Raw genomic sequence first — 19,084 nt, 5'->3', positions numbered from 1 at the left:
TAAGATGGGCGAACCATGGTGCTCATGAAAAGAACGCTCAAAACCGACACTGAACGCAGAGCTCTGGTCAACATGGAGCACGTTGTAGCACAAGCAGACAATTGCTATGTACCGGAAGTATTGAGTGTAGTGATAAATTGTCCTCGTGCATTCTGTTTCCGTTGCTTTCTTTTCTATAGAAACAAACTGACTAGCAATACAACTATTACGAACAACATTTGTTCGCCATTAAGTTGGAAAAATTATCGATGATGCGCCCTGGGCAGCCAATCGGATAGCTGGCCCTACTGGCGTCATATGGTCACCTCGTGTCACCTGGTCATAGGCGGCTGAAAACTCAGCCCAGTGGCAAGCTGCAATCCTTAGCAATGTACATTTTTAAAACCTTATAAGAAAATACACGCTTTGCGTGGAGCACTTAGATGCGTCAATTAATTATCAAAGAGACCTTCCCTAGCGACTCTACGTTTTTACAAAATCGTTAAAACCGTCTCAGGATCCTTTCAACGCGACCCCTGGGGTTATTTTACGTGCATTCAATGCATGAAACACAAGCGGGAGCTGGATAGCGCAAGCTTGCGCACCTCGGCAAATTAACTGCTCCACGTTTTAGCGGATACAGCTGGGAGAACTAGCTGGCAAGAAAGTATAGCACACATATTCTCCCAGAAATTTTCATGTGCCCATAAAATTTCGGAATGGAGACTCTGCTGGTTAGCAATATTAACAGCCACACTTGGTTTGTGGATGCAGAGCGACGAGCATGAATGCCCCACACGTGCACAACGTGGCCCAGGCCCATCAGCTGATGGTGTGGACTCATCATCAAGTGGTAATTAGAATCGGCAGCAACGTCTCCAGAGACACGATACCAGACCTGACATTTTCCGCTAACCTAAGGCAAGTCAAGTAATCGAGGCTGCAGGAGATTCTAGGAAAGGACCATCATAATATCCAGACCAATTTTAGCACGTCACAAGAACCCCGTGAGAGCAGGTCAGGCCAGAATTAAGCACTGGCCCACTTTCTAAAAAGACGAACATAACAGGAATCTCGAGGACATCGGTGGATGGACTAACAATGTGATGGATTTACTGGAAGTTACCAAGCGCGCAAAAACCATTCAGCTCACTACGGGCAATCCTGATGCCGACGCACACTTACTCCACCTTTTAAAGGCCAGATGAGGAACCTTGAAGATATCGAAGAAGCAGAATATGAATCGCAAACTCGAGATCCGCGCTGCCGCAGTCTCCCGGACGACGGTAGACTCTGAACTTGAACTTGAATTCAGTTTTTGTGTTTTACGTGCGAAAAGCACAATTTAATTAGGCGGTATTCCGTAGCGGAGGACTCCGGATTAGGTTTGACCACCAGGGATCTTTAACGCGCGCGCAATGCACGGAAGACGGGTGTTTTTGCATTTCGCTGCCATGAAAATACGCCCCACGCAGCCAGGATTTGATTCCAAGATCTTGTGCTTACCAGCGGAACACCGTAGCTGCTAAGGCATCGCGGCGGGATACGATACACTCGCACGACGGAAAGGGCACCCTAAGCAAGCGAAAGACTTGCGCCATCTTAGAGACGCTCCTTGCCAAGACAGAGTTAAAGACCGTCACTGGGTCACATAAAAAGGTTTGTACGCAACTTCCCGGGCACTGAAGAACTACTCGAGATCGTGACGGAGAAATACCTCCTGGCTAACTTTTCGCCAAAGCAGATATCGTGGCAGGCATAAGAAACATCACGAGCTAAACGACACCTAGACGGGACGACAGAAGTGACAAGACCTTCCTAACCTGGACAGCGGATCAATGGCGATCTTACTAAATTACATGAACGAGACTTGGAAGAGCGGCAGTATATGGGCCAGTGAAAGAACCCGGATGTGACGCTGATTGCTATATCCGGCTAGCCCACTAAGCTAGAGAAGCTACGCCTGATCTAATTGATGTCGCACGCGGGGATAATCTTCGACCACATGCCCCACTAATGGCTTTCTTACGTGGAAGAAGGTAATAACTACCAAACACTATGTTCTGTTTTTGGCTTCAGCTTTCGACGCAGGACATTCTACTTGAGCCGAAGGAAGTCATTCACGGCCTCACCGCTTCTCACAAAAGTGCCAAGCTGGCGTTCGATACTGTCTCCCACGAAGCGATGCTTCGTGGGATGAAGGACTTGTACTGCGGCCGAAGGATGTACGACTACGTCTGCGACTTTCTGGCGGGCCTGGCGGGTCGGCACGGACACCATAGGCTCGGTACTGAAACGATCCATATATCGCAGATAGGAATCCCTCTGGGGTCGATGATCTCACCGTTGTTGTTAACTATAGCGATGAGGAGGCTACCGAACACATATATACACGGATGAAGTGACCGTGTGTATGAGTGCGGGATCCACGGGTGAATAACAAGATGCCTTCCAAGAAGTCACCGACAAGTCCAAGTGTTACGTCGCCGCGTGCGCCCCGGTGTCATGATGTGCGTCGAGTGAATAAAGGGAAGAGGAAGGCGGCGACATGTGAAGAATAGTGGTGACAGCTTATCGACGCCAGCCACACGTGCCCGAATTAGCGAGAAAAAGAAAAGAAGCTGGTGGAAGGGGGCGTGAGAGGGTTCGGAGGGAGATGGTGACCGTGGTAGACGTGGCAGGACCAAGAAGATGGTGTCCAGGGCGCGGGAGTATGGGCTTGCCAAGTTCCTGGTCTAAGGTAGCTGCACGCTCGCAAATGGGCAGACGATCATTAAAGTTCTTCTCACAGCCCGGAATTGGCGAACGTCGTAAGGGCGCCCAACGCGGGCACAGCCAGCGTATCTATAGCCATGCCGAAGCTCCGGGCCCAAGCTCTGGCTGGCGAACGCCGAAAGGACGCCGGCCATTGCCAAGCCCGACGCACTACAGCGCTGTCGACTGCCGCCGCTTCATCAGCTCTGCACCAACGTCGAAACTCGCTGCCAGCATCTCCGCAAGGCTTATATTGTTTCCAGCGTCTGTACCATGATCCGGTGACTTTCCTTCATTACGGTTATTGTGATCCTTGAGCATTAGTCTTAAAGAGTAATTTGGTTTTTGTAGCTTGTATTCAGTTGTCATATAAATATAATTTTTGTGTTTGCTGTGCAGCTGTACAAACGGTGCGGTGTTTAATATTTGTTTACAATCGCTTTGTTTCAAAAGGCGTTCTAAACACCCCATAAGACTGTGACACTCGGAAAGGTCGGCGCTCCTAATTCTGAAAAAGAAGGCGACAGTGTGGCCTCTTCAGGAGATACCAAACCCAACGTTGACCATGAACGGAGTTACCATAACCAAGGTGGACGTCCTCTGTATCCTGGGCCTCAATTTGCATGAGTACGGTGCTTTTTATAAAAGACAGTTACGCCAGTAGCGCACATTGTGGGAAGTGGGACCAAAAAAAGGACGGTTTGAAAGAGCGGGGCATGCTCTGACTAAAACAAGCCTTGATCATCACCGGGGTCACGTATGGCATCCTTTAACTGGGTCTCAAGAACAGTGAGACCGACAACCTGAACAATCTCGTGCGAAATACCTACAAGCTGGCACTGAGGCTCCCCTCGGCGACATCGATGGAGAAGGTACTCAGGCTGTGAATCCATTACATTTAGGACGAACTAGCAGACACGTGCAAGACGAGTGCTTACAAGCACGGGCTTACCAGTGCGGGCAGAGACACGGTAATACTACTGGGCTATGCGCTTGAAGACGACTGACCATGAATGACTGAAGACCCGTAAAAGAAAGGATCACGCCAACAAGCGCCCCCTGAAGCATGAACCCGGAACGGAAATAAAAGAAGCAAGAGTACAAGCCCTAACCAAGGCCTACGAAGGGCAGAGAAGAGGAGGTAAAGCCAGATCCATCTACGTAGCAAAATAAAAAAAACGTGTGGCACAAACTGTCAGAGTGATGACTAGCCAGGGAGAAACGTAGCAGCAGCTTCGGTGAAGACACGAAACATCTACTTCTCGGAAGAAACAGTGATAGCCCTGGCTGCCATGGAGGGCAAGGGAAACGACGAGCTCACCACCATCATCCCGGATTCGGAAACAGCGTGCGGAAACTTCCCAGCAGGCTGCCTATTCAAAACAAGCCTTGAAATTCTTGAAGAAACACGAGAATCTTTCAAGAAATATTAATTATTTTAATCCCGGGAAACGTCATCATCATCATCAGCCTGGTTACGCCCACTGCAGGGCAAAGGCCTCTCCCATATTTCTCCAACAACCCCGGTCATGTACTAATTGTGGCCACGCCGTCCCTGCAAACTTCTTAATCTCATCCGCCCACCTAACTTTCTGCCGCCCCCTGCTACGCTTCCCTTCCCTTGGTATCCAGTCCGTAACCCTTAATGACCATCGGTTATCTTCCCTCCTCATTACATGTCCTGCCCATGCCCATTTCTTTTTCTTGATTTCAACTAAGATGTCATTAACTCGCGTTTGTTCCCTGACCCAATCTGCTCTCTTCTTATCCCTTAACGTTACACCTATCATTCTTCTTTCCATAGCTCGTTGCGTCGTCCTCAATTTGAGTAGAGCTCTTTTCGTATGCCTCCAGGTTTCTGCCCCGTAAGTGAGTACTTGTAAGACACAGCTATTATATACTTTTCTCTTGGGGGATAATGGCAACCTGCTGTTCATGATCTGAGAATGCCTGCAAAACGCACCCCAGCCCATTCTTATTCTCCTAAATATTTTCGTCTCATGATTCGGATCCGCCCCAAGTAGGTGTATTCCCTTACGACTTCCAGTGCCTCGCTGCCTATTGTAAATTGCTGTTCTCTTCCGAGACTGTTAAGCATTACTTTAGTTTTCTGCAGATTAATTTTTAGACCCACTCTTCTGCTTTGCCTCTCCAGGTCAGTGAGCATGCATTGCAATTGGTCCCCTGAGTTACTAAGCAAGGCAATATCATCAGCGAATCGCAAGTTACTAAGGTACTCTCCATTAACTTTTATCCCCAATTCTTCCCAATCCAGGTCTCTGAATACCTCCTGTAAACATGCTGTGAATAGCATTGCAGAGATCGTATCTCCCTGCCTGACGCCTTTCTTTATCGGGATTTTGTTGCTTGCTTTATGGAGGACTACGGTGGCTGTGGAGCCGCTATAGATATCGTTCAGTATTTTTACATACGGCTCGTCTACGCCCTGATTCCGTAATGCTTCCATGACTGCTGAGGTTTCGACAGAATCAAACGCTTTCTCGTAATCCTTGAAAGCTATATATAAGGGTTGGTTATATTCCGCACATTTCTCTATTACCTGATTGATAGTGTGAATATGATCTATTGTTGAGTAGCCTTTACGGAGTCCTGCCTGGTCCTTTGCTTGACAGAAGTCTAAGGTGCTCCTGATTCTATTTGCGATTACCTTAGAAAATAGTTTGTAGGCAACGGACAGTAAGCTGATCGGTCTATTATTTTCAAGTCTTTGGCATCTCCTTTCTTATGAATTAGGAATATGCTAGGGTTTTTCCAAGATTCCGGTACGCTCTAGGTCATGAGACATTGCGTATACAGGGTGGCCAGTTTCTCTAGAACAATCTGTCCACCATCCTTCAACAAATCTGCTGTTACCTGATCCTCCCCAGCTGCCTTCCCCCTTTGTATATCTCCCAAGGCTTTCTTTACTTCTTCCGGTGTTACCTTTGGGACTTCGAATTCCTCTAGACTATTTTCCCTTCCATTATCGCCGTGGGTGCCACTGGTACTGTATAAATCTCTATAGAACTCCTCAGCCACTTGAACTATCTCATCCATATTAGTAATAATATTGCCGGCTTTGTCTCTTAACGCATACATCTGATTCTTGCCAATTCCTAGTTTCCTAGGAAACGTCGTTGACGAATAATGTAGCGGCTGTCACCGCTGAGAAAGCGCGTCTCTTTCAAGAGCTACGCTCGACACGCTCGAAGACCTCCCGAAGAAATACACAGACAACCTGAACCACAAAAGGCGGCGTAAGAGGGCCTATCTATCCCCGCCCCTCAAGCTGACCACCCCAATGGTATGATCCAGCGCAAGGGCACAACCGCAAACGGACACACAGAAGACATCACGGGCGGTCTGTGTTTGTCATCTTTGTGGTTGTGCCCTAGCTTTACATGACGCCATTAAATAAGCACCATAGCCCAGCAACATGTCCTTATGCAAGATGACCAGATAAGAGGCGTTGATGTACTGGAAACTACAGAGCCGCACATACCCGCACGGTATCTTGCTGCAGGCCATCTATCCCTCGAGCTACAGCTACAAGGCCTCTACCACTTGATATGGGAGTGTGGACGCAACCCATCGATACCACCCATCACCGCACCAAGCGTCGAGAATGGGAGGCCCAGCTGATAAGCTGGATCCCTCAATACCAGCACGGTTTTCCGCCCAAGGCCAAGATATCGGCCAGCGCTATGCCATCCTGAACTATGGACGCCACCCACCTCGTAATAGTGTACTAACTTTTATAAATTTCTTTACTTTAGCCATTCTTAGGTTACTTCAAGAACGTTTCCATTCATGTTTGCTTGCATCTAACCGTTTTCCTGCATACCTGGATCAATAGGTAGTCCATGGACGAATGAGAACGGTCCATCGGACTACTATGCTGAAGTAACCTGATTCGAAATCAACCATCGGATCCACTTGGCTCACTGAGTACGTGGTAATGTGTACGTAAGTGCCACTCTTCAACAAACTTTTTTCACGCAGATATGGGTCACTGTGAGGTGCGGCACTAGATACCGCTGTTCGAAGAAACTCGTTGACGTCGACTTGGAGCACTGAGTATATGCCACTCGGTCTGTGCTGGTCTCGAATGAACCTCTTTGTTGTGAACTTGCGTCCTCTAGTATGCGCCAGTAGGTGTGTGCGGCTTTTTATTAAACATCTTTCATGCCAACCTGGGTAGCTGCGTATGTGCCACGAGGAATGCGCCACTTTACAAATGCGAACGATATCCCTGGAAATTCCCGATCCCTTAGAGCAGTCTAACCCACGTCCCGCGGAGTGTTCATGGACAGCAACCCGACGCATTAGCAGACTGCGCCTTGAATGCAATGGGTATGTGGCGCTGTTCAATTAACTTCTCGCCAATTTGAGTCACTGAGTTTGTGTCGCTGAGTGTGCTGCATTCGAGAGAGCTGTTTTCTGCGTATGGCAGGCTCCCGTTAGCCACGTTTTTCGTTTCGGACGCCATTGTCCGGACTCCTCAGCAGTACCAGAAAGAAGCGCGAGAGAGGGGTCCGGTTGCCGCACGACGCGTTTCTCAGCGTTCTGATGAACCAGCGCACCATGTATTTCGGAGGATATCCGCAGGTTTCGCGGTGGCAGCGCTAGATGGCGCACTGTGTTTTAAGGGACGGCGAGGGAGTAGTGCCGCTGCAGTATACGCGCCTGATACATAACTAGTTTCGACAGTGGTAATACGTTGTGCCGCTATAATGATTCAATGCTAACGCATTACCGTCTATGGTCATTGCGAGACTGCTTCTGCCGCAATTTTTGTCCCTTCCTTAAATTTTGCAATATTTTATAATCAGGAAGATGGCGTAAATGAAGGGCGCCAGGAAATAAACGGTTGCACATTATGTGTTCGCTCACAATAAGCAATAGAAAGGCTACAGTGTCCTTCAAATGGCCTCCTTTATTACCCAGTTAACCAATTTGTGTACGTGCTCGTCATGGTGCAGACTAACGAAGTGGTAATACCCGCACGGTGTTACCAATTTTACCGGTGGTATGGTGCCACCATGAGGAGGTACCGGTGGTACCTAGGCGTAATCCTAGGCGGCGCGATTTTGAATGGAGCGTTCTCGAATACTTCCCTCGTGGTAGGTAGTCTTTGACGACGCTGTCGTTTACGCGCATTGCACCTCTGGTCGAAGATGCTGGCGCTGTCGTTTGAGATTCCCAGCCTTTGCGACGAGACCTGGTCGCAGGCGCTGGTCGGGCCCCCGAACTGGTCCTTGGTGAAGTGGCTCCAGAACTACCGGCTGTTTCCCGCGTAGAGTCAAGGGACGGTGGTAAAACCCTATAATTTTCCAAAAGTAGCGCAATTCTTAGATCTTTCCACTGCACCGCTCTCCCTGGCGTTTCCTCCTCGCCACCTCCGGTTGCCCCAGCCTCCTCTGCTCCCCCATTGGCCATTTCGTGCCACGTGAAAGCACGCGGAGCGCTCTTGCGTATTTTTTTTTCTTTCCAGCGCGCTGCGACCTCTATTTCCGACCCAGTGCGACGAAGATGCTGACTCGTGATTGTGCAGAATAACGCAGTAGTAATAACCTCACGGTGTGTCCAATTTCAGCGATGGTACTGTGCCAACCTGAAGAGGTACCGGTGGTACCTAGAAGTAATGCACGGCGGCACGTCCCATCGAGTTGTCTATGACAACTTTTTTGCCTGGAGGACCCTCAACTTTGTGTTGGAAATAAAGTGAAGTGAAAGTAAGCGCAAATGGATTGATCGAGTGTGTTAGGGGACCAAATCAAATGTGTTAGGGACGAGAACGTCATTGTAATGCCATTCTGCTGCGCCTTCGGTTGCCGCAACCGACAAGGCGAGTGCAACGTGCTTTTCTGTTTGCCATCCGGCGTAAGCAACGCACAACGAAGAAAAGCGTGGACGCATAGCTTCAGGCGGGCTGACTTCAAGGAGGCTGGAAGCAACGGACAACTTTGTGAAGTGGCCACGGTTCTTCATTACATCTTCTCTGGACCCTAGTTTACGTGCTTTTTAAAAAATGTGCTTGCGTATGCTGTGTGCAGCTTTCAGCGCGCCTACGTTGACTTTTCGAATGTGCTCGCATCTGCAGCTGGGGTGCGACATAAAAGCGACTTTATCCAAGCATTCTTTTTTTCATCCCCACCACGTCGTTGACGCTTTTGCAAGGCTCACCAATGCTTACGAATGCGGTAGTTTTGCTTCAATCAACGCCCGCATCTATTGATTTCGTTTGTGGAAGGCTATGACGGAGGTCCTAGTGAATGGCTCCGGATAACTTTATTTAGTCACCTTAGGATGTTTAACGCGCACTTTGATGGTACAGTACATGGGCTGGTAAATTTCTCGTTGGCGTCCCGTAATTCTTTGCACGAGCGCGGTCGCTGCGTCAGAAGTTGGTGGCTGGGCGTGATTGCGTTTCTTTAATAGACTGTATTTACTAGTAGTAACAAGGTGTCATTATTTGGTATTGTTGACAGCGCCTACAGGACACCAAAGCGGCAACGGGAATACCGAAGCTAGAACCAGGGCTGGTCCTTGGGTTGTGACTCGCCGAGGCCTGTGCGTGCCAGAGGGGTATAATATTGTTACGTGTAGCTGATGTACAAGTTTATTTACAATATGTTTACATGTAGACCAACGGTGGCTAAGATAACGACGCTATATCAAGTGGGGGCCACGTCGTCTTCTTTCTCCTCAGTGCAGCCACACTGTGGCGGCTGTTCCGTAGCATCACCCCCGGCAATAGAAGCACCGTCCCGGTGCTTAATCTACACATCTGCGGTGAAAGGTGTGTGGTATGTGTTTAGTCTCGCCACGTGAACGATGTCACTTGCAGCCGACGATGACGCTGACAGGTCGGCGGGGATGACTTCACACGTGACATCGGTCACTTGTCGCACCACACGGTATGGGCCAGTGAAGTGCGTCAGCAACTTTTCAGAAAGGCCCACACGTCGAATGGGTGACCAGAGAAACACCAGAGAACCCGGAGTAAAGTGTACGTCGCGATGGTGGCAATCATATAGGCGTCTCTGATGCTCCTGCGAGGCCTCGACATGGGTGCGGGCGAGCTGGCGTGCGTGGTCGGCGATCGCGTCGCGGGCGTATTCAGTGGCTGAACGTGTGGCCGAGAGCAACAAAGTGTCTAAGAGCAACGCGGGTTCTCGGCCATGTAGGAGATAGAATGGTGAATAGCCGGTGGTGTCGGGACGCGATGAACTATACACGAACGTCACATATGGTAAGTGAAGATCCCAGTCGTGGTGGTCGGTCCCAACGTACTTGGATAGCATGTCGGTGATGGTCCGGTTGAGGCGCTTCGTGAGGCCGTTGGTCTGTGGGTGGTAGGACGTGCTGAACTTGTGCTTGGTCGAGCAGGAGAAAGGGATGTCCTCGACGACTGCCGACAGAAAGTTGCGGCCACGGTCAGTGACTAATTGGCGCGGAGCACCGTGCACTAAAATGATGTCATAGAGCAGAAAGTCAGCAACGTCAGTAGCACAACTTGTCGGGAGGGCTCTGTTGATTGCGTACCGCGTAGCATAATCAGTAGCGACGGCGACCCATTTATTTCCGGAGCCCGAGACAGGAAACGGTCCAAGAAGGTCTAGACCAACACGGAAAAGGGGTTCCGGTGGGATGTCGATCGGCTGGAGACATCCAGCTGGAGGTGTGGAGGGCTTCTTCCGGCGCTGACAGCGCTCACAAGCGGCATCGTAGCACCGCACGGAGCGGGCGAGACCCGGCCAAAAGAATCGACGGTGTACACGGTCGTATGTGCGCGAGACGTCCAAGTCTCCCGCCACGGGAGCGTCGTGAAGTTGTTGGAGGACAGTCGAACGCAGGTGGGATGTAATTACGAGCAGAAGGTCATGGCCGTGTGAATCGAGATTGCGGCGGTATATTGTCCCTTCTTTAAGGATAAACATCCGGGAAGAGGCATCGCCAGGCGTTGACTCCAGATGGTCGCTGAGGGCTCGTAATGAAAGATCGCGGCGCTGCTCGTTGCCGATTTCAAGCAACTGGGACACAGAGAAAACGCAAGCGACGGTGTCCACATCAGCTGGGTCGTCGACGGGGTAGCGGGACAAACAATCGGCATCCTGGTGCAAGCATCCCGTCTTATATACCACGGAGAGGGTGTATTCTTGCAGGCGTAACGCCCAGCGAGCGAGTCGTCCAGTGGGGTCCTTTCGCGAGGATAGACAGCAGAGCGCGTGGTGATCAGTGATGACACAGAAGGGGCGTCCGTACAAGTATGGACGAAACCTGGCAACAGCGCACACAAGAGCGAGGCACTCGCGCTCTGTGATTGAATAATTGCACTCGGCGGGTGATAGAAGTCAGCTTGCATAGGCTCTAACGCGATCATGTCCACGCTGGCGTTGTGCTAACACTGCTCTAATTCCGTGACCACTGGCATCAGTTCGAACTTCCGTTCAGGCAGAGGGGTCAAAATGGGCCACAATTGGAGGCGTGGTAAGGAGAGTAGTGAGCTGCGAAAAAGATGCGGCATGGTTAGATCCCGAAGAAAATAGGGCGTCTTTCTTCAAGAGGTCGGCAAGGGGACGTGCGATGGTCGCAAAATCCTTCACAAAGCGTCGGAAATAAGAGCACCGCCCTACAAAACTACGAACGTCCTTGGTAGACTTCGGAATAGGAAAGTTCGTAACGGCGCGAATTTTGTCCGGATCAGGTCGCACGCCTCTGGCGTCTACAAGGTGTCCAAGGGCCGTGATTTGGCGGCGAGCGAAGTGACATTTCGACGAGTTCAACTGGAGACCGCCGCGGCGGAACACGTCAAGAATCGCTGCAAGACGGTCTATACGCGTGTCAAATGTGGGCCAATATACGATGACGTCGTCCAGATAGCACAAAACAGGTGGACCACTTGAACCCCTGAAGCAGAGTCCATCATTCGTTTGAAGGTGGTGGGCGCGTTACTGAGACCGAAAGGCATCACCTTGAACGGATCAACTCCGTCAGGGGTAATAAATGCAATCTTCTCTTGGTCCATGTCGTCGACGGACAACTGCTAGTAGCCGGACCGCAAGTCGATAGAAGAAAAATAGGTGGCACCGTACAGGCAGTCTAGAGCGTCATCAATGCGTGGCAGAGGGTACACGTCCTTTTTTGTGGTTTTGTTCAGGTGGCGATAATCTACACAAAAACGTCACGTGCCATCCTTATTTTTGACAAGTACGACGGGAGAAGCCCAGGGACTACAAGAAGGCTCGATAATGTCCTTTGCAAGCATCTTTTTCACTTCCTGTTGGATAACAGCTCGTTCGGACGCAGAAACACGATATGGACGTCGGGGAATAGAGTTCGCATCGCCAGTGTTTATGCGATGGGTCACAATGGACGTTTGACCTAAGGGTCGATTGTCAAAGTAAAAAATGTCGTGGTAGCCTTCAAGAACGCGACAAAGAGCTTCAGCATGAACAGGTGAAAGGTCAGAGGAAACCATCTTCTCAATGTCGACGTCAGTACCATACGATGACTTCACGATATCGGCTGCCCGCCGTTTCGGACCGCCAATTTTATATGTGAAGTTTCCCTGCGCCACCTCCTTTATTATAAACTGAGGTGCTCTCCTAAGGCCTCCATTAGCGGTTACTTGTGCCTTTCTGGAGCAGTACCTGTAAAAAATCTCATCTATTGTCGCAACGACAAAGCACCTAGCAGCGAGAAAAGTGGCCGGCAACTTCTGAAACATACCGCGTCTGTGCGAGGAGAATTACGGAACGCCAATGAGAAATCTGCCCACCGGCCTCTTGCATTTCGCCTCTATCCCGGCTGCTGCCGGACGCGTCTTTGGTGTTGGAGGGATGAGCAGCGCTACTCCCATGTGTTGTGCCCAGGATTATCATAGCAGAGAAAACGTGCAAAATACCACAGTCCCCTTGATAAGGATTAGCAATTTTACTGCTTAACGATATCTTTTTTATGCGTCCAATTAAATGGTATCACGTTCAACATATGTACTGTGCGTTGCGTTTCATCTCTTGCGAGAAATAATTTCGTGGCTTTTCATTATGGAGTGCGGACGTAGTTTCCGTGGAACCTGCGCGTAGAGCAGTTACATAAGTTTGCATTCCAGCGCCGCGACAAGGAATAATGGATCTGTTGTCATTCACTTTAATAATTAATCCTTTTTCTTTCGGGTTTCATTGATTGTTTGAGCCTGACAGCTCAGTGGACTGTGTGAATTTGTGCTGTATACTTTCCTCGTCTGGGAGACCATGATAAGCACCTTTATGAACGCCATTCGAGGACAGTTCGGTCTTACAACGCTATTGTTGAATTTGTCTCTATAGCCGTCGCAGGGGCTTGGCGCCTTTCGTGTGGCGCTGCGAAGCGCGAGGTCACGGGATCAAATCGCGGCCGCGGCGGCCGCATTTTGTCTCCATCAAAACGCGGCCGCCGCGGCCACGATTTGATCGCGCGACCTCGTGCTTCGCGGCGAACGCCCGTAGGATGCCGCGCGTCAAAGGTCCTCAGGTGGTCAAAGTTAATCCGGCGTCTCGCACTACGGCATGCCTCAAAGTCAGATCGTGGTTTTAGCACGTAAAATCCAAGAATCGTTTGCTGTGTATATGGTGTTCTAGTTATAGAGACACCGCTTCCCTACGAAAACTTACAACGCAAAAAAAATACAGACGCACGCAGCATACAGATATAAAATTAGCTCTCCAACAAAAGTGTTGCTGGTGCTAAGGGGGGGAGGGGCGGAGGGGTGATAATTGTTTTCGGAACCACTAACCAATTTTCTCATCAATTTCATTATTGTTATCAAATTGCAACCTCCTGCGCTCTAATAAATAAATAAGAAGCGATTTCATGTGCTGCGAGAAGTCCCGCTACGTTGTTCGCATTATCAATACCGTCTACCTGTGAAAACATCGCTCTTGAACGCCAGAACCCGTGTGTCAGTTACGCACATCGGCAAAAGGCGCAGAGGAGAAGCGGCCCAGTTACTAGGCAGTGCCGGCCCCGAACTGTTGGAATATTTCGCGCACCGGTCGAGCAAAAGTATCGAGCAGGCACGTAAACGAACCCACGAAACCGCATTCACATACTTTCGCGCAGTCAAAACTCGAAAATCTGGTGGCCACGCGTGTGTTTGAGCACACCGCGTGCACATGCAGCCTGCTTCAGCAACATGAACAATCAACGGGCTGACGATTTGCGCCTTAAATAATGGCCCTTTCCTCTATTCTTTTGCGCAATTACAGAACGGCGTTAGTAAGGCCAGTTACCGACCGACGAACCAAAATCTCGCTTCAAAAACTGCCCCGCGGGTCTCGAACGCGACTGCCACTGTCAAAGCCGCGCTGGCCGTACCGAACGGGGAAGTTAAACGAAGGAGGAGGGAAACGGTCAGCGCAGCTTTTTGAACATTGAGAGGTTTAAGGACAGCGGTAAGAGAAGCGCCGCCCATAGGGCACACAGTGAGACACACTGCCACGCGTGGAGTGGGGCATCCACCACCGGGTGATTTGAGCGCTGTTGACGTAATTGCACGCAAGAGCACACGACGACGCTCCGCTTGAGCAAGCGAGCTTGCATGATTGCCGTAGAGATTAGGGCCTAAAAGATTTTGCCACAGAATTTGAGGCGGCACGAGAAAATCCAGCGGCACGTACATTATCTATTAGGGTGACGTTACTACAGTAAGGGCGATCGGAATCATGGGTAGCAAACCGCACTTTTCAGTTGCGCTGAAAGAAAATGTCGCATCCACATCGGGAGTTTTCCTGTGGCGAACCATATTCAATTTAAGCGGGAGGGTAAAACAGGCAACCGTTTGCTACTGACAGTATGGTCAAAGCTACTGCAGGAAACTTTTTGTCAGAGTGCTCGTGCCGCCAAAGCATCTCAAAGCTGCATTGTAGTTAAAATGGAGGAAACCTATTGCAGTCGGCAGTCAGTAGTAAAATTTAGATTTGGTATTGGTAGATATGCCACGCAGTAATGGGCTTGTCTTGATTTGAATATTCCTTTTGGTGCCTGCCTTGGTTGCCCAGAAAAAGTATAAATGGCATTGCATGAACGATTTGGCAATATTTGTGCGACAGACTAAGGACCCTAAACATTCTTTCTTCGGCACCGTCCTCTCTTGCATGAGTATAGTGACGAGGTACATAGAGAGAACGACGGCTCGATGTGTAGAACACATGTTTTTTCATAGAACTAGGCACACGGTTTCGGACAGTCGGCAGCGGTTTCTTGGTCTTTGGCTCCGTTGAAGCCCTCTCACGAGGTGTTCGTGGAGCACAGCCATTGGTTAGGCGGATGTGGCTCACGCGGATTCGAACAGGTCTGTCATTTAACTAATCTTTCATTGGTGACTGCTTTATTCAGTCGGCGTTCCAATCGAGTATTGACCTATTTTATTTAAAATGTTTTAAAAATGAAGGGTGCCTGTGTATGCGTTATAGTACTCGTAAATTTAGCCCAGTTTCAATTCTTGGATTTGGCTCTTTTAGAAAAAAAAAGAAAGAAAGAAACTGAAACATAACGCAGTAAGTGGGGTATTGCTATCGCTATTGACCCGCTCTTTCGTGACGGAGGATAATCAGGGCAACGACAGAGGTAAACATTGCGCACGTAGTATTTACACTCGTAATAGGCCTTTCTGTAAACGAATTCTTCGCTAGCCTACTCTCCGAAAGGCACCCCTATAATTAAAAGGCGCTTATGACTCTTCAAGAACAGGCATTTCGGGGCCCCGTTACTGTATATAATGCATGCTCAATTCGATTTTGATAAAACAGGAAGTCTTCTTATGAAAGAATGTAGCATATTATATTGTATACATTGAACGTCGCAAGTATACATTTGGTGCCACAAGTACTCTTGCGGCCAGACACAGATTTTTGTTTGTTTCCCAATTTTACATTGTTTTAAGAGCGACCATACTACCTACATCTTATGGCCAGTGACATTCCTCTATCGAATACAGCGCTAACTTTTGATTCTTTCTGTCTTACCCAGGTTAGCATTGATGCCATGCCCGGTTGGGTGTTTGAGGGCCTCGAAACGGCGAATTACGAGAGGGGCCTCTATTTGGTTACTTATATTGCGTTCATTTTTCCTATGATTCGACGGATAAACGCAATACAGCAGGAGTTTAGAAGTGGCACGGCGGTAAGCACAAGTGGTTCCCGAGTTTTATTGGCATGCGTGGTACAGGGCTGTCAATCTATGTTACGCAAAGGCTGGCGTCCCTGCAGCCGGTGACAGCCCAAAAATGAAAGTCGTGCGCACGTAATTCAAGCCACGCACAATTTGCATAGATGTGCAAGCCAACTAGCTTCACTATGTTTCGTGACGTCAAGCGGTTTTGCGTGTTTAAAAAGGATCCTTTCTCCGTACACATCTCTCTATTTGTGCCACTTGTATTGGCGTGTAACAGGAACGTCTTGACAAAGTTTGTAGACGATTCTGACACCAATGTTTAGCGAAAAGCAATGTGTTAAGAATATATAACGACCTTTCATTTTTCAATTGGTCCACCGTTTGCACCAGCAAAGCAAGGTCATCAATCTTTGAATGGACTCGTGCAGGCTGGGATTTCTTTCAGAAGTGAAAGGCAGATGCAATGCGTTTTGGTTGGTGGAGCTTGCACTGAGTCTTTGAACTTTCACCGACCATAGTTGTTAAAAGAAAAAAAAAACATGAATAATTTAGTTGCAAATAGCTGAAATCTGCACCAGATATCATGCTCTATGCGTAATTAATTTGGTTGCATAATCACGGGTATCAAAGGCGTTGAAATAATAATTATGTTTCGATTACAAATATTCGAGAAAAAACGACCTTTCAATAATGAAGCGAAGCCGAAAATTTGCAAGTTCGAAAGAATGTGAAGTAATGAACGCCACTAAGTGTTCGTGAAGAAATTCCTAAATACCATTTTATGCTCCCATAGCGTGCATTTATGTACATCTTATGTTTTCATGTGTTGTCCTGCGGCTATGGTGCATTCTTACGCTATTCTGAGAGCAGTATTAAGGACTGTAGTATTTGGAACTAATTAAGACATCCTATATGATGCAGAGCGATGCGCAACGCTGTTCGATCCAACCATTTATTGCGTAGATCATTGCATAACGCTTTGTCATAAATTGAAACACCACAAACTCATACATAAATGCAAGTTATCGAATTTCATGATTGGAAGCTGAATTTTTGTTGTATTTAACATGAATAGAATAAACTGTTCGAAGATCATATTTAAGAAATCAGATGCCGAAATTGAATTTATTCCTTCAAAAAGAAATTCCGCAGGACCTTTCTAACTAAATAGAATATTTTCATTATTTGCGCACAATAAATCAGCGCGAAAGGGACACCAGGACATCTGGTTGCTCTTTATTTGCCTGCTTTGGTGTTCGATGAAGACAGACATTCGGGAGGCTCAAGTAGGAAAGCATGAATAGCACCGTGCATTTGTGCGCTGACTTATGGAGGAGGGAGATTTTTTTGCTTAGGAAAGGGCAAATTTGGCGTCACGTTACAATTTTTTTCCAAAGAATGTGCTGTTTCGTTGTTTCCAGCTCAGAAAATTACAGCAACGTTCACGATTAGGATAGCGTGGGGTCTACCGGCTGCAACAGCCGACAAGAATAGCAACAAAAAATAACAAATAAAGGAAGAAGGAAATGTTCTTTCAGGTGGCGTCAAACTTCAAAAAACTTTAGAAAGCAAAAATTGTCATAGAACAAATCTGTACAAATGATTTGACCTACATTTTGAAGCTACAAATTAGTTTATTTAGTGATGATGCTACCAATGTAAAGAAGCTTATAATAGCTGGAGCTCCTAGAAATACGCTTGTGCCAACATTCGACAGCTTATGGAGGCCTGCAAAATTAGCAATCGTGTCAGTAAAAAGCGAATAAAGATGCGCATTTTGCCGGTGCGCATGAACACGACATGGCTGAGAGTTAGGTTTTGGGGTTAGACGTTTTGCCCTGGTATGCCTTTCTTTGAGTAGTGACTCAGGAACGAGACATGAGCTCATTCGGCCGTGTACGAGAAAGCGACCTTCCAACCCCCTCCCGCCCAAGTCAGGCGGACGTGGAGCTTCCAAAAGCGCGTGCAGCCGCCTTGCCGAAATACCACAGAAGTGCGGTTAGATCAGGTGGAGGCAAAGTTGCATATTCACCGCATTATCTCAGAGGTTACGTGGTACTACCACCGCTTCTCAACCCTGTCATCACACGTGGTGTATGTGGTGGCCGAAGTTAATGCCGAGCCGCTACCAACGGCTACTGACAAACCTACCAACGACTCAAGTGGAAGATTATGGAAAGCACAATGCCTACCAAGGGTCTACGTCTCCAGCAGCTCCTCACTCATGAACAGCTCGGTGACGAGTGCCTTCACAGCTGCTCAGCAGTATGCGGTGGCTTTTGGGCTACAAGGACATCAGCACACACGGCACCTTGCTCAAGGAGTTGTTCCTGCTGTAGCGCATGCCTTGGTACGTCCGCCTCGTCGTAGCTGCTGCGGAAGAGTTGTCTCTCAATCGACTTTCTGCATTGGTTGACAACGTCTATGAGGTTGTCTTTCCATCTGTAACCGTTGCCTTGAAGACCCTAGACACTTCTGCTGTTTCGAGCTTACAGGAGCGCATATACCAACTCGCTGCTAAGATAGGCGCGCTGCATCTGTAACCTTGCCGGAACTCTCTGCGCCCAAGGCGTCGTTATCCGGGCAACGACTCCTCGCGTCATTCGAGTACTTTTCCAATGTGCTGGTACACCACGATGTTCCAGAACAACGAAACAAAAAAATCAACTTCGCCTTGTAGCTAGTGGAGAAACAGCCAGTGGTATCCCTGATGGTGCATGTGACCTAGCGGCTTCACCTGATCGCATGTTTATGTTTATGAGCCGAAACTGCGTGACGAAGTTCATCTTGGACGTGGGAACCAGAATAAGTGGGGCACCTGCTAACAACGTGGATCAGCGCTCTAGGTCCACAAGGCGAAAGCTACGTGCCGACAACTCTTCGGCGATAGCCACGTACGGCTGCAGTTCGTTGACTGTTGGCCTGGGCCTGCATAGCACGTTTCAGTGCGTGTTAATAACAGCCGGCGTCGTCGAGGTCATCATTGAGTCTATCTTTCTTTAATAATACGACTTGGGTGTTGGCATTTGACGTCATCACCTTAATCACAGCGCAACCCATCTCTCCGCCTAAGGAGTGCTCTGCGATTTTGCGCGCACTGGCGTGCGCTCACTGATACCGAGTTCCCCATTTGAGCAACTGCTCGCTGTGTTCCCTGACCTCAGGAAGCCATGCAACCTTACCCAGCCACCTA

At 48.7% G+C, this 19,084-nt stretch overlaps 1 protein-coding gene across 4 annotated transcripts in view; it reads left to right on the top strand.

Moving 5' to 3' along the window:
* The window catches only part of LOC139049593 (phospholipid-transporting ATPase ABCA3-like), a 333,665-nt gene that overhangs the window by 120,684 nt on the left and 193,897 nt on the right, over positions 1-19,084 (top strand). For 2 of the 4 annotated variants that reach the window (XM_070525154.1, XM_070525155.1), the window contains one exon: positions 15,748-15,900. The exons of the other annotated variants lie outside the window; for them this stretch is intronic. In XM_070525154.1, coding sequence (XP_070381255.1) covers positions 15,748-15,900 — 153 coding nt within the window. The remainder of the gene's footprint in view (positions 1-15,747; positions 15,901-19,084) is intronic. 4 annotated transcript variants of the gene reach the window in all.

The sequence above is a fragment of the Dermacentor albipictus genome, chromosome 9, assembly GCF_038994185.2.
Source record: "Dermacentor albipictus isolate Rhodes 1998 colony chromosome 9, USDA_Dalb.pri_finalv2, whole genome shotgun sequence".
NCBI classification, from domain to species: Eukaryota; Metazoa; Arthropoda; class Arachnida; order Ixodida; family Ixodidae; genus Dermacentor; species Dermacentor albipictus.
Note: the sequence above shows the minus strand (reverse complement) of the source record. Positions and strands in the feature narration are given on the sequence as shown.